Source organism: Dendropsophus ebraccatus, chromosome 2 (genome assembly GCF_027789765.1).
Source record: "Dendropsophus ebraccatus isolate aDenEbr1 chromosome 2, aDenEbr1.pat, whole genome shotgun sequence".
In the NCBI taxonomy this organism is placed as follows: Eukaryota; Metazoa; Chordata; class Amphibia; order Anura; family Hylidae; genus Dendropsophus; species Dendropsophus ebraccatus.
The window spans coordinates 873,927-897,226 of NC_091455.1; the positions used below are offsets into that span (position 1 = coordinate 873,927).

Genomic DNA, 23,300 nt, shown 5'->3' on the forward strand with positions numbered 1-23,300 from the left:
CCCATATACTGCACCCCCTCCCCCATATACTGCACCCCCTCCCCCATATACTGCACCCCTTCCCATATACTGCACCCCCTCCCCCATATACTGCACCCCTCCCCCATATACTGCACCCCTTCCCATATACTACACCCCCTCCCCCATATACTGCACCCCTCCCCCATATACTGCACCCCCTCCCCCATATACTGCACCCCTCCCCCATATACTGCACCCCCTCCCCCATATACTGCAGCCCCTCCCCTCCCCCATATACTGCACCCCTCCCCCATATACTGCACCCCCTCCCCCATATACTGCACCCCTCCCCGCATATACTGCACCCCCTCCCCCATATACTGCACCCCTTCCCATATACTACACCCCCTCCCCATATACTGCACCCCCTCCCCCATATACTGCACCCCTTCCCATATACTACACCCCCTCCCCCATATACTGCACCCCCTCCCGCATATATTGCACCCCCTCCCTATATACTGCACCCCTCCCCCATATACTACACCCCCTCCCCCATATACTGCACCCCATCCCCTATATACTGCACCCCCTCCCCTATATACTGCACCCCCTCCCCCATATACTGCACCCCCTCCCCCCATATACTGCACCCCATATACTGCACCCCCTCCCCCATATACTGCACCCCCTCCCCCATATACTGCACCCCCTCCCCCATATACTGCACCCCATATACTGCACCACCATTATCATACTTACTGCTCTGTCCCCTATAACAATTACCTGCAGACAGAAGCAACTTGGTGGCAGCCCTATAGACCAGTGAGGCTACACTGAATAGGCCACGCCTGCTGTGCAGTCACGTGACTTGAGGAAGTCATGTGACCTTGTGACGTCGGCAGGTCTTTTTACAGTATGGGATACAGACATTCCCCTTCTTTCCCCATGATGCCCCACAGGCTCCGCCCCACGTGGTAAAAATGTCTCCTATACTCCGGCCATTTTACGTAGATTGTAAGCCCCGCCTTACCTATCCAAGCGGGTTGTCCCGCCCCCCTACTATCACAGGAATATGATAGGATAGCACGGGTCACGTGTACCACAGCCATCCTGACGTTATTGCCGATGGCCAGGTCTCATTGACGAGTCTGAGGCCACTCTGTGCGCATGTGCAGATCACAGCAGCTGCGCCTGGTTACTATGACAACGGTGGACAACAGCTTTCCTTCCGTGACCGTCCCAGCATCCTCCACGGCGTCCCTCACCGACCACCGGTCCCAGGTAACGGCGAATTCTGTGTCCTGTGTGTGAGAGAGACCCCGGACATACCGACCATAGAGAGAGAGACCCCTGAGATACCGACCATAGAGAGAGAGACCCCCGGACATACCGACCATAGAGAGAGAGAGACCCCCGAGATACCGACCATAGAGAGAGAGAGACCCCCGAGATACCGACCATAGAGAGAGAGAGACCCCCGGACATACCGACCATAGAGAGAGAGACCCTCGAGATACCGACCATAGAGAGAGAGAGAGACCCCCGAGATACCGACCATAGAGAGAGAGAGAGACCCCCGAGATACCGACCATAGAGAGAGAGACCCCCGAGATACCGACCATAGAGAGAGAGAGACCCCCGAGATACCGACCATAGAGAGAGAGAGACCCCCGAGATACCGACCATAGAGAGAGAGAGAGAGAGACCCCTGAGATACCGACCATAGAGAGAGAGAGAGACCCCCGAGATACCGACCATAGAGAGAGAGAGACCCCGGAGATACCGACCATAGAGAGAGAGAGAGAGAGACCCCTGAGATACCGACCATAGAGAGAGAGAGAGACCCCCGAGATACCGACCATAGAGAGAGAGAGAGAGAGACCCCTGAGATACCGACCATAGAGAGAGAGAGAGACCCCCGAGATACGAACCATAGAGAGAGAGACCCCCGGAGATACCGACCATAGAGAGAGAGAGAGAGACCCCTGAGATACCGACCATAGAGAGAGAGAGAGAGAGACCCCTGAGATACCGACCATAGAGAGAGAGAGAGACCCCCGAGATACCGACCATAGAGAGAGAGAGAGAGAGACCCCTGAGATACCGACCATAGAGAGAGAGAGAGACCCCCGAGATACCGACCATAGAGAGAGAGAGAGAGAGACCCCTGAGATACCGACCATAGAGAGAGAGAGAGACCCCCGAGATACCGACCATAGAGAGAGAGAGACCCCGGAGATACCGACCATAGAGAGAGAGAGAGACCCCCGAGATACCGACCATAGAGAGAGAGACCCCCGGACATACCGACCATAGAGAGAGAGACCCCCGGACATACCGACCATAGAGAGAGAGAGACCCCCGAGATACCGACCATAGAGAGAGAGACCCCCGAGATACCGACCATAGAGAGAGAGACCCCCGGACATACCGACCATAGAGAGAGAGAGACCCCCGAGATACCGACCATAGAGAGAGAGACCCCCGAGATACCGACCATAGAGAGAGAGACCCCCGAGATACCGACCATAGAGAGAGAGACCCCCGAGATACCGACCATAGAGAGAGAGACCCCCGAGATACCGACCATAGAGAGAGAGACCCCCGGACATACCGACCATAGAGAGAGAGACCCCCGGACATACCGACCATAGAGAGAGAGACCCCCGGACATACCGACCATAGAGAGAGAGACCCCCGAGATACCGACCATAGAGAGAGAGACCCCCGGACATACCGACCATAGAGAGAGAGAGACCCCCGAGATACCGACCATAGAGAGAGAGAGACCCCTGAGATACCGACCATAGAGAGAGAGACCCCCGAGATACCGACCATAGAGAGAGAGAGAGACCCCCGAGATACCGACCATAGAGAGAGAGAGACCCCCGAGATACCGACCATAGAGAGAGAGAGACCCCCGAGATACCGACCATAGAGAGAGAGACCCCTGAGATACCGACCATAGAGAGACCCCCGAGATACCGACCATAGAGAGAGAGACCCCCGAGATACCGACCATAGAGAGAGAGACCCCCGAGATACCGACCATAGAGAGAGAGAGACCCCTGAGATACCGACCATAGAGAGAGAGGAGGACCCCCGAGATACCGACCATAGAGAGAGAGAGATCCCCGGACATACCGACCATAGAGAGAGAGACCCCCGAGATACCGACCATAGAGAGAGAGAGATCCCCGAGATACCGACCATAGAGAGAGAGACCCCCGGAGATACCGACCATAGAGAGAGAGAGAGACCCCCGAGATACCGACCATAGAGAGAGAGACCCCCGAGATACCGACCATAGAGAGAGAGACCCCCGAGATACCGACCATAGAGAGAGAGACCCCCGAGATACCGACCATAGAGAGAGAGAGACCCCTGAGATACCGACCATAGAGAGAGAGAGACCCCCGAGATACCGACCATAGAGAGAGAGAGATCCCCGGACATACCGACCATAGAGAGAGAGACCCCCGAGATACCGACCATAGAGAGAGAGAGATCCCCGAGATACCGACCATAGAGAGAGAGACCCCCGGAGATACCGACCATAGAGAGAGAGACCCCCGGAGATACCGACCATAGAGAGAGAGACCCCCGGACATACCGACCATAGAGAGAGAGACCCCTGAGATACCGACCATAGACAGAGAGACCCCAGAGATACCGACCATAGAGAGAGAGACCCCCGGAGATACCGACCATAGAGAGAGAGAGAGAGAGAGAGAGAGACCCCCGAGATACCGACCATAGAGAGAGAGACCCCCGAGATACCGACCATAGAGAGAGAGAGAGAGACCCCCGAGATACCGACCATAGAGAGAGAGACCCCCGAGATACCGACCATAGAGAGAGAGAGACCCCCGGACATACCGACCATAGAGAGAGAGAGACCCCCGGACATACCGACCATAGAGAGAGAGACCCCCGGACATACCGACCATAGAGAGAGAGACCCCCGAGATACCGACCATAGAGAGAGAGACCCCCGAGATACCGACCATAGAGAGAGAGACCCCGGAGATACCGACCATAGAGAGAGAGACCCCCGAGATACCGACCATAGAGAGAGAGAGACCCCGGAGATACCGACCATAGAGAGAGAGACCCCCGAGATACCGACCATAGAGAGAGAGACCCCCGAGATACCGACCATAGAGAGAGAGACCCCCGAGATACCGACCATAGAGAGAGAGACCCCCGAGATACCGACCATAGAGAGAGAGAGACCCCCGAGATACCGACCATAGAGAGAGAGACCCCCGAGATACCGACCAGAAAGAGAGAGAGACCCCCGAGATACCGACCATAGAGAGAGAGAGAGACCCCCGAGATACCGACCATAGAGAGAGAGAGACCCCCGAGATACCGACCATAGAGAGAGAGAGAGACCCCCGAGATACCGACCATAGAGAGAGAGAGAGAGACCCCCGAGATACCGACCATAGAGAGAGAGACCCCCGAGATACCGACCATAGAGAGAGAGAGACCCCCGAGATACGACCATAGAGAGAGAGACCCCCGAGATACCGACCATAGAGAGAGAGACCCCCGAGATACCGACCATAGAGAGAGAGAGAGAGAGACCCCCGAGATACCGACCATAGAGAGAGAGAGACCCCCGAGATACCGACCATAGAGAGAGAGAGACCCCCGAGATACCGACCATAGAGAGAGAGAGACCCCGGAGATACCGACCATAGAGAGAGAGACCCCCGAGATACCGACCATAGAGAGAGAGAGACCCCGGAGATACCGACCATAGAGAGAGAGACCCCCGAGATACCGACCATAGAGAGAGAGAGACCCCCGAGATACGGACCATAGAGAGAGAGACCCCCGAGATACCGACCATAGAGAGAGAGAGACCCCCGAGATACCGACCATAGAGAGAGAGACCCCCGAGATACCGACCATAGAGAGAGAGACCCCCGAGATACCGACCATAGAGAGAGAGACCCCCGGACATACCGACCATAGAGAGAGAGAGACCCCCGAGATACCGACCATAGAGAGAGAGAGAGACCCCCGAGATACCGACCATAGAGAGAGAGACCCCCGAGATACCGACCATAGAGAGAGAGACCCCCGAGATACCGACCATAGAGAGAGAGAGACCCCCGAGATACCGACCATAGAGAGAGAGAGACCCCGGAGATACCGACCATAGAGAGAGAGAGAGACCCCCGAGATACCGACCAGAGAGAGAGAGAGAGAGAGAGAGACCCCGGAGATACCGACCATAGAGAGAGAGAGAGACCCCTGAGATACCGACCATAGAGAGAGAGACCCCCGAGATACCGACCATAGAGAGAGAGACCCCTGAGATACCGACCATAGAGAGAGAGAGACCCCTGAGATACCGACCATAGAGAGAGAGAGACCCCGGAGATACCGACCATAGAGAGAGAGAGACCCCCGAGATACCGACCATAGAGAGAGAGAGAGACCCCCGAGATACCGACCATAGAGAGAGAGAGAGAGACCCCCGAGATACCGACCATAGAGAGAGAGAGAGACCCCCGAGATACCGACCATAGAGAGAGAGAGAAACCCCCGAGATACCGACCATAGAGAGAGAGAGACCCCCGAGATACCGACCATAGAGAGAGAGACCCCCGAGATACCGACCATAGAAAGAGAGAGAGACCCCCGAGATACCGACCAGAGAGAGAGAGAGACCCCGGACATACCGACCATAGAGAGAGAGAGAGACCCCCGAGATACCGACCATAGAGAGAGAGAGACCCCCGAGATACCGACCATAGAGAGAGAGAGACCCCGGAGATACCGACCATAGAGAGAGAGAGAGACCCCCGAGATACCGACCAGAGAGAGAGAGAGAGAGAGAGAGACCCCGGAGATACCGACCATAGAGAGAGAGAGAGCCCCTGAGATAACCGACCATAGAGAGGAGACCCCCGAGATACCGACCATAGAGAGAGAGACCACTGAGATACCGACCATAGAGAGAGAGAGACCCCTGAGATACCGACCATAGAGAGAGAGAGACCCCTGAGATACCGACCATAGAGAGAGAGAGAGCACCCCGAGATACCGACCATAGACTAGAAGAGAGAGACCCCCGAGATACCGACCATAGAGAGAGAGAGAGAGGACCCCCGAGATACCGACCAATATAGAGAGAGAGAGACCCCCCGAGATACCGACCATAGAGAGAGAGAGGAACCCCCTGAGATACCGACATAGAGAGAGAGAGACCCCCGAGGATACCGACCATAGAGAGAGAGACCCCGAATATACGACCATAAGAGAGAGAGAGACCCCCGAGATACCGACCTAGAGAGAGAGAGAGACCCCGAGATACCGACCATAGAGAGAGAGAGAGACCCCCGAGATACCGACCATAGAGAGAGAGAGACCCCCGAGATACCGACCATAGAGAGAGAGAGAGACCCCCGAGATACCGACCATAGAGAGAGAGAGAGACCCCGAGATACCGACCATAGAGAGAGAGACCCCCGAGATACCGACCATAGAGAGAGAGAGACCCCCGAGATACCGACCATAGAGAGAGAGAGAGACCACCGAGAATACAGACCATAGAGAGAGAGACCCCCGAGATACCGACCATAGAGAGAGAGAGACCCCCGAGATACCGACCATAGAGAGAGAGAGACCCCGAGATACCGACCATAGAGAGAGAGACCCCCGAGATACCGACCATAGAGAGAGAGACCCCCGAGATACCGACCATAGAGAGAGAGAGACCCCGAGATACCGACCATAGAGAGAGAGAGAGACCCCCGAGATACCGACCATAGAGAGAGAGAGACCCCCGAGATACCGACCATAGAGAGAGAGACCCCCGAGATACCGACCATAGAGAGAAAGAGACCCCCGAGATACCGACCATAGAGAGAGAGACCCCCGAGATACCGACCATAGAGAGAGAGAGACCCCCGAGATACCGACCATAGAGAGAAAGAGAGAGAGAGACCCCCGAGATACCGACCATAGAGAGAGAGACCCCGGACATACCGACCATAGAGAGAGAGAGACCCCCGAGATACCGACCATAGGGAGAGAGACCTCCGAGATACCGACCATAGAGAGAGAGAGAGACCCCCGAGATACCGACCATAGAGAGAGAGAGACCCCCGAGATACCGACCATAGAGAGAGAGAGACCCCCGGACATACCGACCATAGAGAGAGAGACCCCCGGACATACCGACCATAGAGAGAGAGAGACCCTCGAGATACCGACCATAGAGAGAGAGAGACCCCCGAGATACCGACCATAGAGAGAGAGAGACCCCGGACATACCGACCATAGAGAGAGAGAGAGACCCCCGAGATACCGACCATAGAGAGAGAGAGACCCCCGAGATACCGACCATAGAGAGAGAGAGACCCCCGAGATACCGACCATAGAGAGAGAGACCCCTGAGATACCGACCATAGAGAGAGAGACCCCCGAGATACCGACCATAGAGAGAGAGAGACCCCCGAGATACCGACCATAGAGAGAGAGAGACCCCCGAGATACCGACCATAGAGAGAGAGACCCCCGAGATACCGACCATAGAGAGAGAGAGACCCCGGACATACCGACCATAGAGAGAGAGACCCCCGAGATACCGACCATAGAGAGAGAGAGACCCCCGAGATACCGACCATAGAGAGAGAGAGACCCCCGAGATACCGACCATAGAGACAGAGAGAGAGAGAGAGACCCCCGAGATACCGACCATAGAGAGAGAGAGACCCCCGAGATACCGACCATAGAGAGAGAGAGACCCCCGAGATACCGACCATAGAGCGAGAGACCCCCGAGATACCGAACATAGAGAGAGAGACCCCCGAGATACCGAACCATAGAGAGAGAGACCCCCGATGATACCCGACCATAGAGAGAGAGGACCCCCGAAGATACCGACCATAGAGAGTAGAGAGACCCCCGAGATACCGACCATAGAGAGAGAGACCCTCGAGATACCGACCATAGAGAGAGAGAGACCCCCGGAGTACCGACCATAGAGAGAGAGACCCCCGAGATACCGACCATAGAGAGAGAGACCCCCGAGATACCGACCATAGAGAGAGAGACCCCCGAGATACCGACCATAGAGAGAGAGAGACCCCCGAGATACCGACCATAGAGAGAGAGACCCCCGAGATACCGACCATAGAGAGAGAGACCCCCAAAATACCGATCAATATATATATAAAGGTAACCGCTCTCTATACAGTGATGGGAGATATAGAATATAGTCACAGCATTATATATATATATATATATCCCATCACTGTATAGAGAGCGGTTACCAATAAAATATATATATATATATATATATATCACCGCTCTTTATACGGTTATATCTTGCAGGCGTAGTTGAAGGTGATGGTGGATGAGACACGATGAGCGTTCCAGAGGTGGAGGACCACATCTCCCAGAAGTATGAGATTAAGAAGCGTCTGGGGAAAGGGGTGAGTGCCGCCCGTGCTTCGTATACTATGTGGTATACTCTGTATAGTATGTGGTATATTCTGTATACTCTGTATAGTATGTGGTATATTCTGTATACTCTGTATAGTATGTGGTATATTCTGTATACTCTGTATAGTATGTGGTATATTCTGTATAGTATGTGGTATACTCTGTATAGTATGTGGTATATTCTGTATACTCTGTATAGTATGTGGTATATTCTGTATACTCTGTATAGTATGTGGTATATTCTGTATACTCTGTATAGTATGTGGTATATTCTGTATAGTATGTGGTATACTCTGTATAGTATGTGGTATATTCTGTATACTCTGTATAGTATGTGGTATATTCTGTATACTGTGTATAGTAATGTGGTATACTCTGTATACTCTGTATAGTATGTGTTATATCCTGTATACTCTGTATAGTATTGGTATATTCTGTATACTCTGTATAGTATGTGGTATATTCTGTATACTGTGTATAGTATGTGGTATATTCTGTATACTCTGTATAGTATGGGGTATATTATCATATGTATACTCTGTATAGTATGTGGTATATTCTGTATACTCTGTATAGTATGTGGTATACTCTGTATAGTATGTGGTATAATTCTGTATACTCTGTATAGTATGTGGTATATTCTGTATACTCTGTATAGTATGTAGTATACTCTGTATAGTATGTGTATAGTCTGTATACTCTGTATAGTATGTGGTATATTCTGTATACTGTTGTATAGTATGTGGTACATTCCTGTATACTCTGTATAGTATGTGGTATATTACTGTATACTCTGTATAGTATGTGGTATATTCTGTATACTCTGTATAGTATGTGGTATATTCTGTATACTCTGTATAGTATGTGGTATATTCTGTATACTCTGTATAGTATGTGGTATACTCTGTATAGTATGTGGTATATTCTGTATACTCTGTATAGTATGTGGTATATTCTGTATACTCTGTATAGTATGTGGTATATTCTGTATACTCTGTATAGTATGTGGTATATTCTGTATACTCTGTATAGTATGTGGTATACTCTGTATAGTATGTGGTATACTCTGTATAGTATGTGGTATATTCTGTATACTCTGTATAGTAGGTGGTATATTCTGTATACTCTGTATAGTATGTGGTATATTCTGTATACTCTGTATAGTATGTGGTATATTCTGTATAGTATGTGGTATACTCTGTATAGTATGTGGTATATTCTGTATACTCTGTATAGTATGTGGTATATTCTGTATACTGTGTATAGTATGTGGTATACTCTGTATACTCTGTATAGTATGTGGTATATCCTGTATACTCTGTATAGTATGTGGTATATTCTGTATACTCTGTATAGTATGTGGTATATTCTGTATACTGTGTATAGTATGTGGTATATTCTGTATACTCTGTATAGTATGTGGTATATTCTGTATACTCTGTATAGTATGTGGTATATTCTGTATACTCTGTATAGTATGTGGTATACTCTGTATAGTATGTGGTATATTCTGTATACTCTGTATAGTATGTGGTATATTCTGTATACTCTGTATAGTATGTAGTATACTCTGTATAGTATGTGGTATATTCTGTATACTCTGTATAGTATGTGGTATATTCTGTATACTGTGTATAGTATGTGGTATATTCTGTATACTCTGTATAGTATGTGGTATATTCTGTATACTCTGTATAGTATGTGGTATATTCTGTATACTCTGTATAGTATGTGGTATATTCTGTATACTCTGTATAGTATGTGGTATATTCTGTATACTCTGTATAGTATGTGGTATATTCTGTATACTCTGTATAGTATGTGGTATATTCTGTATACTCTGTATAGTATGTGGTATATTCTGTATACTCTGTATAGTATGTGGTATACTCTGTATAGTATGTGGTATACTCTGTATACTCTGTATAGTAGGTGGTATATTCTGTATACTCTGTATAGTATGTGGTATACTCTGTATAGTATGTGGTATATTCTGTATACTCTGTATAGTATGTGGTATACTCTGTATAGTAGGTGGTATATTCTGTATACTCTGTATAGTATGAGGTATATTCTGTATACTCTGTATAGTAGGTGGTATATTCTGTATACTCTGTATAGTAAGTGGTATATTCTGTATACTCTGTATAGTATGTGGTATGTTCTGTATACTCTGTATAGTATGTGGTATATTCTGTATACTCTGTATAGTATGTGGTATACTCTGTATAGTATGTGGTATATTCTGTATACTCTGTATAGTATGTGGTATATTCTGTATACTCTGTATAGTATGTGGTATATTCTGTATACTCTGTATAGTATGTGGTATATTCTGTATACTCTGTATAGTATGTGGTATATTCTGTATACTCTGTATAGTATGTGGTATATTCTGTATACTCTGTATAGTATGTGGTATATTCTGTATAGTATGTGGTATATTCTGTATACTCTGTATAGTATGTGGTATATTCTGTATACTCTGTATAGTAAGTGGTATATTCTATATACTCTGTATAGTATGTGGTATACTCTGTATAGTAGGTGGTATATTCTGTATACTCTATAGTATGTGGTATATTCTGTATACTCTGTATAGTATGTGGTATATTCTGTATACTCTGTATAGTATGTGGTATATTCTGTATACTCTGTATAGTATGTGGTATATTCTGTATACTGTGTATAGTATGTGGTATATTCTGTATACTGTGTATAGTATGTGGTATATTCTGTATACTCTGTATAGTATGTGGTATATTCTGTATACTCTGTATAGTAAGTGGTATATTCTGTATACTCTGTATAGTAAGTGGTATATTCTGTATACTCTGTATAGTAAGTGGTATATTCTGTATACTCTGTATAGTATGAGGTATATTCTGTATACTCTGTATAGTAGGTGGTATATTCTGTATACTCTGTATAGTATGTGGTATGTTCTGTATACTCTGTATAGTAGGTGGTATATTCTGTATACTCTGTATAGTAAGTGGTATACTCTGTATACTCTGTATAGTATGTGGTATACTCTGTATAGTATGTGGTATATTCTGTATACTCTGTATAGTAAGTGGTATATTCTGTATAATGTGTATAGTATGTGGTATATTCTGTATACTCTGTATAGTATGTGGTATATTCTGTATAGTATGTGGTATATTCTGTATACTCTGTATAGTATGTGGTATACTCTGTATACTCTGTATAGTATGTGGTATATTCTGTATACTGTGTATAGTATGTGGTATATTCTGTATACTCTGTATAGTAGGTGGTATACTCTGTATAGTATGTGGTATATTCTGTATACTGTGTATAGTATGTGGTATATTCTGTATACTCTGTATAGTAGGTGGTATATTCTGTATACTCTGTATAGTATGTGGTATATTCTGTATACTCTGTATAGTATGTGGTATATTCTGTATACTCTGTATAGTATGTGGTATATTCTGTATACTCTGTATAGTAGGTGGTATATTCTGTATACTCTGTATAGTATGTGGTATATTCTGTATACTCTGTATAGTATGTGGTATATTCTGTATACTCTGTATAGTATGTGGTATATTCTGTATACTCTGTATAGTAAGTGGTATATTCTGTATACTCTGTATAGTAAGTGGTATATTCTGTATACTCTGTATAGTAAGTGGTATATTCTGTATACTCTGTATAGTATGAGGTATATTCTGTATACTCTGTATAGTAGGTGGTATATTCTGTATACTCTGTATAGTATGTGGTATGTTCTGTATACTCTGTATAGTAGGTGGTATATTCTGTATACTCTGTATAGTAAGTGGTATACTCTGTATACTCTGTATAGTATGTGGTATATTCTGTATACTCTGTATAGTATGTGGTATACTCTGTATACTCTGTATAGTATGTGGTATACTCTGTATACTCTGTATAGTATGTGGTATACTCTGTATAGTATGTGGTATATTCTGTATACTCTGTATAGTATGTGGTATACTCTGTATACTCTGTATAGTATGTGGTATACTCTGTATAGTATGTGGTATATTCTGTATACTCTGTATAGTATGTGGTATATTCTGTATACTCTGTATAGTAAGTGGTATATTCTGTATAATGTGTATAGTATGTGGTATATTCTGTATACTCTGTATAGTATGTGGTATATTCTGTATACTCTGTATAGTATGTGGTATATTCTGTATACTCTGTATAGTATGTGGTATATTCTGTATACTCTGTATAGTATGTGGTATATTCTGTATACTCTGTATAGTAGGTGGTATATTCTGTATACTCTGTATAGTAGGTGGTATATTCTGTATACTCTGTATAGTATGTGGTATACTCTGTATAGTCTGTATAGTATGTGGTATATTCTGTATACTCTGTATAGTATGTGGTATACTCTGTATACTCTGTATAGTATGTGGTATATTCTGTATACTCTGTATAGTATGTGGTATATTCTGTATACTCTGTATAGTATGTGGTATACTCTGTATACTCTGTATAGTATGTGGTATATTCTGTATACTCTGTATAGTATGTGGTATATTCTGTATACTCTGTATAGTATGTGGTATACTCTGTATACTCTGTATAGTATGTGGTATATTCTGTATACTCTGTATAGTATGTGGTATATTCTGTATACTCTGTATAGTATGTGTATACTCTATAGTATGTGGTATATTCTGTATACTCTGTATAGTATGTGGTATACTCTGTATAGTATGTGGTATACTCTGTATAGTCTGTATAGTATGTGGTATATTCTGAATACTCTGTATAGTAGGTGGTATATTCTGTATACTCTGTATAGTATGTGGTATACTCTGTATAGTCTGTATAGTATGTGGTATATTCTGAATACTCTGTATAGTATGTGGTATACTCTGTATAGTATGTGGTATATTCTGTATACTCTGTATAGTATGTGGTATATTCTGTATACTCTGTATAGTATGTGGTATATTCTGTATACTCTGTATAGTATGTGGTATATTCTGTATACTCTGTATAGTATGTGGTATACTCTGTATACTCTGTATAGTATGTGGTATATTCTGTATACTGTGTATAGTATGTGGTATATTCTGTATACTCTGTATAGTAGGTGGTATACTCTGTATAGTATGTGGTATATTCTGTATACTCTGTATAGTATGTGGTATATTCTGTATACTCTGTATAGTATGTGGTATATTCTGTATACTGTGTATAGTATGTGGTATATTCTGTATACTCTGTATAGTATGTGGTATACTCTGTATAGTATGTGGTATATTCTGTATACTCTGTATAGTATGTGGTATACTCTGTATAGTAGGTGGTATACTCTGTATACTCTGTATAGTATGTGGTATATTCTGTATACTCTGTATAGTATGTGGTATATTCTGTATACTCTGTATAGTATGTGGTATATTCTGTATACTCTGTATAGTATGTGGTATATTCTGTATACTCTGTATAGTATGTGGTATATTCTGTATACTCTGTATAGTATGTGGTATATTCTGTATACTCTGTATAGTATGTGGTATACTCTGTGTAGTATGTGGTATACTCTGTATACTCTGTATAGTATGTGGTATATTCTGTATACTCTGTATAGTATGTGGTATATTCTGTATACTCTGTATAGTATGTGGTATACTCTGTATAGTATGTGGTATACTCTGTATACTCTGTATAGTATGTGGTATATTCTGTATACTCTGTATAGTATGTGGTATATTCTGTATACTCTGTATAGTATGTGGTATATTCTGTATACTCTGTATAGTATGTGGTATACTCTGTGTAGTATGTGGTATACTCTGTATACTCTGTATAGTATGTGGTATATTCTGTATACTCTGTATAGTATGTGGTATATTCTGTATACTCTGTATAGTATGTGGTATATTCTGTATACTCTGTATAGTATGTGGTATGCTCTGTGTAGTATGTGGTATACTCTGTATACTCTGTATAGTATGTGGTATATTCTGTATACTCTGTATAGTATGTGGTATATTCTGTATACTCTGTATAGTATGTGGTATATTCTGTATACTCTGTATAGTAGGTGGTATATTCTGTATACTCTGTATAGTAGGTGGTATATTCTGTATACTCTGTATAGTAGGTGGTATATTCTGTATACTCTGTATAGTAGGTGGTATATTCTGTATACTCTGTATAGTATGTGGTATATTCTGTATACTCTGTATAGTATGTGGTATACTCTGTATAGTATGTGGTATATTCTGTATACTCTGTATAGTAGGTGGTATATTCTGTATACTCTGTATAGTATGTGGTATATTCTGTATACTCTGTATAGTATGTGGTATACTCTGTATAGTATGTGCTATACTCTGTATAGTATGTGGTATATTCTGTATACTCTGTATAGTAGGTGGTATATTCTGTATACTCTGTATAGTAGGTGGTATATTCTGTATACTCTGTATAGTAGGTGGTATACTCTGTATAGTATGTGGTATATTCTGTATACTCTGTATAGTATGTGGTATATTCTGTATACTCTGTATAGTATGTGTTATATTCTGTATACTCTGTATAGTATGTGGTATATTCTGTATAGTATGTGGTATACTCTGTATAGTATGTGGTATATTCTGTATACTCTGTATAGTATGTGGTATATTCTGTATACTCTGTATAGTAAGTGATATACTGTGTATAGTATGTGGTATATTCTGTATACTCTGTATAGTATGTGGTATATTCTGTATACTCTGTATAGTATGTGGTATATTCTGTATACTCTGTATAGTATGTGGTATATTCTGTATACTCTGTATAGTAAGTGGTATATTCTGTATACTCTGTATAGTATGTGGTATATTCTGTATATTCTGTATAGTAGGTGGTATATTCTGTATACTCTGTATAGTATGTGGTATATTCTGTATACTCTGTATAGTATGTGGTATACTCTGTATACTCTGTATAGTATGTGGTATACTCTGTATAGTATGTGGTATATTCTGTATACTCTGTATAGTATGTGGTATATTCTGTATACTCTGTATAGTATGTGGTATATTCTGTATACTCTGTATAGTATGTGGTATATTCTGTATACTCTGTATAGTATGTGGTATATTCTGTATAGTATGTGGTATATTCTGTGTACTGTGTATAGTATGTGGTATACTCTGTATACTCAATACAGTATATTATACTATACAATGTTATATTCGGGGATGATGCTTTGGTGTTATTCTGCCTCCAGGGCACTGACGTCTCTTCTCTTACCGCAGGCCTATGGGATTGTCTGGAAGGCGATTGACCGCAAAACTGGAGAAATTGTTGCTGTAAAAAAAATCTTTGATGCGTTTCGAAACCGGACAGACGCTCAGGTGTGTGTGTGTGTGTGTGTGTATATATTTTTATATATATATTCTGTACACCTCTCCCCTACACACACCCTGATATAGTGAATGATGTGTATATGGACTATGTGTGTATATATGGAGTGTATATGGACTATGTGTGTGTGTATATGCGGTGTATATGGAGTGTGTCTGTATATGGGGTGTATATGGACTGTGTGTGTAAATGGGGTGTATATGTACGGTGTGTCTGTATAAGGGGTGTATATGGACTATGTGTGTATATATGGAGTGTATATGGACTATGTATGTATATATGGAGTGTATATGGACTATGTATGTATATATGGAGTGTATATGGACTGTGTGTATATATGGAGTGTATATGGACTGTGTGTGTGTATATGCGGTGTATATGGACTATGTGTGTATATATGGAGTGTATATGGACTGTGTGTGTTTATATGCGGTGTATATGGAGTGTGTCTGTATATGGGGTGTATATGGACTGTGTGTGTAAATGGGGTGTATATGTACGGTGTGTCTGTATAATGGGTGTATATGGACTATGTGTGTATATATGGAGTGTATATGGACTGTGTGTATATATGGAGTGTATATGGACTGTGTGTATATATGGAGTGTATATGGACTGTGTGTGTGTATATGCGGTGTATATGGAGTGTGTCTGTGTATATGCGGTGTATATGGAGTGTGTCTGTATATGCGGTGTATATGGAGTGTGTCTGTATATGGGGTGTATAGGTCTGATGTGTGTGTGTATATGGGGTGTATATGGACTGTGTGTGTATATATGGACTATGTGTGTATATATGGGGTGTACGGGGAGTGGGTGTATATATATCGCTCCTCATCTCTCTTTCTCCTATTACAGAGAACCTTCCGGGAGATCATGTTTCTTCAGGTGAGTAACCTCCATATTGCTGAGATATCACAGAGGGTGTCGCAGTGTTCAGCTTTAGGGCATGTGATGACCCCTAACCTCATGGTGATGACCCCTGGGGGTCGGGATAACCCCATGTGACCTTTTCTTTCCTGTAGGAGTTCGGAGAACATCCAAATATCATCCGACTGCTGAACGTTATCCGAGCCCAAAACGATAAGGACATCTACCTGGTGTTCGAGTACATGGGTAACGTCTAACATAGTGTGTGATGTCATGTCTGCCCCTCCCCCATATAGTGTGTAATGTATAGTGTCATGTCTGCCCCCCCCCCATATAGTGTGTAATGTATAGTGTCATGTCTGCCCCTCCCCCCATATAGTGTGTAATGTATAGTGTCATGTCTGCCCCCCCCCCATATAGTGTGTAATGTATAGTGTCATGTCTGCCCCTCCCCCCATATAGTGTGTAATGTATAGTGTCATGTCTGCCCTCCCCATATAGTGTGTAATGTATAGTGTCATGTCTGCCCCTCCCCCCATATAGTGTGTAATGTATAGTGTCATGTCTGCCCCTCCCCCATATAGTGTGTAATGTATAGTGTCATGTCTGCCCCCCCCATATAGTGTGTAATGTATAGTGTCATGTCTGCCCCTCCCCCCATATAGTGTGTAATGTATAGTGTCATGTCTGCCCCTCCCCCATATAGTGTGTAATGTATAGTGTCATGTCTGCCCCTCCCCCATATAGTGTGTAATGTATAGTGTCATGTCTGCCCCTCCCCCCATATAGTGTGTAATGTATAGTGTCATGTCTGCCCCCCCCATATAGTGTGTAATGTATAGTGTCATGTCTGCCCCCCCCCATATAGTGTGTAATGTATAGTGTCATGTCTGCCCCTCCCCCCATATAGTGTGTAATGTATAGTGTCATGTCTGCCCCTCCCCCCATATAGTGTGTAATGTATAGTGTCATGTCTGCCCCCCCCCCCATATAGTGTGTAATGTATAGTGTCATGTCTGCCCCTCCCCCATATAGTGTGTAATGTATAGTGTCATGTCTGCCCCTCCCCCCATATAGTGTGTAATGTATAGTGTCATGTCTGCCCCCCCCCATATAGTGTGTAATGTATAGTGTCATGTCTGCCCCTCCCCCCATATAGTGTGTAATGTATAGTGTCATGTCTGCCCCCCCCCATATAGTGTGTAATGTATAGTGTCATGTCTGCCCCCTCCATATAGTGTGTAATGTATAGTGTCATGTCTGCCCCCCCCATATAGTGTGTAATGTATAGTGTCATGTCTGCCCCTCCCATATAGTGTGTAATGTATAGTGTCATGTCTGCCCCTCCCCCATATAGTGTGTAATGTATAGTGTCATGTCTGCCCCCCCCCATATAGTGTGTAATGTATAGTGTCATGTCTGCCCCCCCCCATATAGTGTGTAATGTATAGTGTCATGTCTGCCCCCCCCCATATAGTGTGTAATGTATAGTGTCATGTCTGCCCCTCCCCCCATATAGTGTGTAATGTATAGTGTCATGTCTGCCCCTCCCCCCATATAGTGTGTAATGTATAGTGTCATGTCTGCCCCCCCCATATAGTGTGTAATGTATAGTGTCATGTCTGCCCCCTCCCCCATATAGTGTGTAATGTATAGTGTCATGTCTGCCCCCCCATATAGTGTGTAATGTATAGTGTCATGTCTGCCCCTCCCCCATATAGTGTGTAATGTATAGTGTCATGTCTGCCCCCCCCATATAGTGTGTAATGTATAGTGTCATGTCTGCCCCTCCCCCATATAGTGTGTAATGTATAGTGTCATGTCTGCCCCTCCCCATATAGTGTGTAATGTATAGTGTCATGTCTGCCCCCCCATATAGTGTGTAATGTATAGTGTCATGTCTGCCCCCCCCCATATAGTGTGTAATGTATAGTGTCATGTCTGCCCCTCCCCATATAGTGTGTAATGTATAGTGTCATGTCTGCCCCTCCCCATATAGTGTGTAATGTATAGTGTCATGTCTGCCCCCCCCATATAGTGTGTAATGTATAGTGTCATGTCTGCCCCTCCATATAGTGTGTAATGTATAGTGTCATGTCTGCCCCTCCCCATATAGTGTGTAATGTATAGTGTCATGTCTGCCCCCCCCATATAGTGTGTAATGTATAGTGTCATGTCTGCCCCTCCCCCATATAGTGTGTAATGTATAGTGTCATGTCTGCCCCCCCATATAGTGTGTAATGTATAGTGTCATGTCTGCCCCTCCCCCATATAGTGTGTAATGTATAGTGTCATGTCTGCCCCCCCCATATAGTGTGTAATGTATAGTGTCATGTCTGCCCCCCCCCATATAGTGTGTAATGTATAGTGTCATGTCTGCCCCTCCCCATATAGTGTGTAATGTATAGTGTCATGTCTGCCCCCCCCCATATAGTGTGTAATGTATAGTGTCATGTCTGCCCCTCCCCATATAGTGTGTAATGTATAGTGTCATGTCTGCCCCCCCCCATATAGTGTGTAATGTATAGTGTCATGTCTGCCCCTCCCCCATATAGTGTGTAATGTATAGTGTCATGTCTGCCCCCCCCATATAGTGTGTAATGTATAGTGTCATGTCTGCCCCCCCCCATATAGTGTGTAATGTATAGTGTCATGTCTGCCCTCCCCCATATAGTGTGTAATGTATAGTGTCATGTCTGCCCCCCCCCCATATAGTGTGTAATGTATAGTGTCATGTCTGCCCCCCCCCATATAGTGTGTAATGTATAGTGTCATGTCTGCCCCTCCCCCATATAGTGTGTAATGTATAGTGTCATGTCTGCCCCTCCCCCCTATAGTGTGTAATGTATAGTGTCATGTCTTGCCCTCCCCCCATATAGTGTGTAATGTATAGTGTCATGTCTGCCCCTCCCATATAGTGTGTAATGTATAGTGTCATGTCTGCCCCTCCCCCATATAGTGTGTAATGTATAGTGTCATGTCTGCCCCTCCCCATATAGTGTGTAATGTATAGTGTCATGTCTGCCCCTCCCCCATATAGTGTGTAATGTATAGTGTCATGTCTGCCCCTCCCCATATAGTGTGTAATGTATAGTGTCATGTCTGCCCTCCCCCCATATAGTGTGTAATGTATAGTGTCATGTCTGCCCCTCCCCCATATAGTGTGTAATGTATAGTGTCATGTCTGCCCCTCCCCCATATAGTGTGTAATGTATAGTGTCATGTCTGCCCCTCCCCCCATATAGTGTGTAATGTATAGTGTCATGTCTGCCCCTCCCCCATATAGTGTGTAATGTATAGTGTCATGTCTGCCCTCCCCCCATATAGTGTGTAATGTATAGTGTCATGTCTGCCCCTCCCCATATAGTGTGTAATGTATAGTGTCATGTCTGCCCCTCCCCCCATATAGTGTGTAATGTATAGTGTCATGTCTGCCCCTCCCATATAGTGTGTAATGTATAGTGTCATGTCTGCCCCTCCCCCCATATAGTGTGTAATGTATAGTGTCATGTCTGCCCCTCCCCATATAGTGTGTAATGTATAGTGTCATGTCTGCCCCTCCCCCATATAGTGTGTAATGTATAGTGTCATGTCTGCCCCTCCCCCCATATAGTGTGTAATGTATAGTGTCATGTCTGCCCTCCCCCCATATAGTGTGTAATGTATAGTGTCATGTCTGCCCCTCCCCCATATAGTGTGTAATGTATAGTGTCATGTCTGCCCCTCCCCCCATATAGTGTGTAATGTATAGTGTCATGTCTGCCCCCCCATATAGTGTGTAATGTATAGTGTCATGTCTGCCCCTCCCCCCATATAGTGTGTAATGTATAGTGTCATGTCTGCCCCCCCATATAGTGTGTAATGTATAGTGTCATGTCTGCCCCTCCCCCCATATAGTGTGTAATGTATAGTGTCATGTCTGCCCCCCCCATATAGTGTGTAATGTATAGTGTCATGTCTGCCCTTCCCCCATATAGTGTGTAATGTATAGTGTCATGTCTGCCCCCCCCATATAGTGTGTAATGTATAGTGTCATGTCTGCCCCCCCCATATAGTGTGTAATGTATAGTGTCATGTCTGCCCCTCCCCCATATAGTGTGTAATGTATAGTGTCATGTCTGCCCCTCCCCCATATAGTGTGTAATGTATAGTGTCATGTCTGCCCCTCCCCCATATAGTGTGTAATGTATAGTGTCATGTCTGCCCCTCCCCCATATAGTGTGTAATGTATAGTGTCATGTCTGCCCCTCCCCCCATATAGTGTGTAATGTATAGTGTCATGTCTGCCCCTCCCCCCATATAGTGTGTAATGTATAGTGTCATGTCTGCCCCTCCCATATAGTGTGTAATGTATAGTGTCATGTCTGCCCCTCCCCCATATAGTGTGTAATGTATAGTGTCATGTCTGCCCCTCCCCCCATATAGTGTGTAATGTATAGTGTCATGTCTGCCCCTCCCCCATATAGTGTGTAATGTATAGTGTCATGTCTGCCCCCCCCCATATAGTGTGTAATGTATAGTGTCATGTCTGCCCCCCCCCATATAGTGTGTAATGTATAGTGTCATGTCTGCCCCCCCCATATAGTGTGTAATGTATAGTGTCATGTCTGCCCCTCCCCCCATATAGTGTGTAATGTATAGTGTCATGTCTGCCCCCCCCCCATATAGTGTGTAATGTATAGTGTCATGTCTGCCCCCCCCCATATAGTGTGTAATGTATAGTGTCATGTCTGCCCCTCCCCCATATAGTGTGTAATGTATAGTGTCATGTCTGCCCCTCCCCCCATATAGTGTGTAATGTATAGTGTCATGTCTGCCCCTCCCCCCATATAGTGTGTAATGTATAGTGTCATGTCTGCCCCTCCCCCATATAGTGTGTAATGTATAGTGTCATGTCTGCCCCTCCCCCATATAGTGTGTAATGTATAGTGTCATGTCTGCCCCCCCCCCATATAGTGTGTAATGTATAGTGTCATGTCTGCCCCTCCCCCCATATAGTGTGTAATGTATAGTGTCATGTCTGCCCCTCCCCATATAGTGTGTAATGTATAGTGTCATGTCTGCCCCTCCCCCATATAGTGTGTAATGTATAGTGTCATGTCTGCCCCTCCCCCATATAGTGTGTAATGTATAGTGTCATGTCTGCCCCCCCATATAGTGTGTAATGTATAGTGTCATGTCTGCCCCTCCCCCCATATAGTGTGTAATGTATAGTGTCATGTCTGCCCCCCCCCATATAGTGTGTAATGTATAGTGTCATGTCTGCCCTCCCCCATATAGTGTGTAATGTATAGTGTCATGTCTGCCCCTCCCCCCATATAGTGTGTAATGTATAGTGTCATGTCTGCCCCTCCCCCATATAGTGTGTAATGTATAGTGTCATGTCTGCCCCCCCATATAGTGTGTAATGTATAGTGTCATGTCTGCCCCTCCCCCCATATAGTGTGTAATGTATAGTGTCATGTCTGCCTCCCCCCATATAGTGTGTAATGTATAGTGTCATGTCTGCCCCTCCCCCCATATAGTGTGTAATGTATAGTGTCATGTCTGCCCCCCCCATATAGTGTGTAATGTATAGTGTCATGTCTGCCCCTCCCCCATATAGTGTGTAATGTATAGTGTCATGTCTGCCCCTCCCCCATATAGTGTGTAATGTATAGTGTCATGTCTGCCCCCCCCCCCATATAGTGTGTAATGTATAGTGTCATGTCTGCCCCCCCCATATAGTGTGTAATGTATAGTGTCATGTCTGCCCCTCCCCCCATATAGTGTGTAATGTATAGTGTCATGTCTGCCCCCCCCCCCATATAGTGTGTAATGTATAGTGTCATGTCTGCCCCTCCCCCCATATAGTGTGTAATGTATAGTGTCATGTCTGCCCCTCCCCCCATATAGTGTGTAATGTATAGTGTCATGTCTGCCCCTCCCCCCATATAGTGTGTAATGTATAGTGTCATGTCTGCCCTCCCCCCATATAGTGTGTAATGTATAGTGTCATGTCTGCCCCTCCCCCCATATAGTGTGTAATGTATAGTGTCATGTCTGCCCCCCCATATAGTGTGTAATGTATAGTGTCATGTCTGCCCCTCCCCATATAGTGTGTAATGTATAGTGTCATGTCTGCCCCCTCCCCCATATAGTGTGTAATGTATAGTGTCATGTCTGCCCCTCCCATATAGTGTGTAATGTATAGTGTCATGTCTGCCCCTCCCCCATATAGTGTGTAATGTATAGTGTCATGTCTGCCCCTCCCATATAGTGTGTAATGTATAGTGTCATGTCTGCCCCTCCCCCCATATAGTGTGTAATGTATAGTGTCATGTCTGCCCCCCCCATATAGTGTGTAATGTATAGTGTCATGTCTGCCCCTCCCCCCATATAGTGTGTAATGTATAGTGTCATGTCTGCCCCTCCCCCCATATAGTGTGTAATGTATAGTGTCATGTCTGCCCCTCCCCCCATATAGTGTGTAATGTATAGTGTCATGTCTGCCCCTCCCCCCATATAGTGTGTAATGTATAGTGTCATGTCTGCCCCTCCCCCCATATAGTGTGTAATGTATAGTGTCATGTCTGCCCCCCCCATATAGTGTGTAATGTATAGTGTCATGTCTGCCC

The 23,300-nt window shown here is 44.7% G+C and overlaps 1 protein-coding gene across 1 annotated transcript in view; it reads left to right on the forward strand.

The window, feature by feature from the left end:
* The first annotated feature begins 913 nt into the window (after positions 1-913).
* MAPK15 (mitogen-activated protein kinase 15) overlaps positions 914-23,300 on the forward strand; it is a 68,154-nt gene continuing 45,767 nt past the window's right edge. Inside the window, exons 1-5 of the mRNA XM_069959759.1 lie at positions 914-1,245; positions 8,323-8,423; positions 15,705-15,803; positions 16,672-16,701; positions 16,839-16,929. Of these exons, the coding sequence (XP_069815860.1) occupies positions 8,355-8,423; positions 15,705-15,803; positions 16,672-16,701; positions 16,839-16,929 (289 nt within the window). The 5' untranslated portion in view covers positions 914-1,245; positions 8,323-8,354. The remainder of the gene's footprint in view (positions 1,246-8,322; positions 8,424-15,704; positions 15,804-16,671; positions 16,702-16,838; positions 16,930-23,300) is intronic.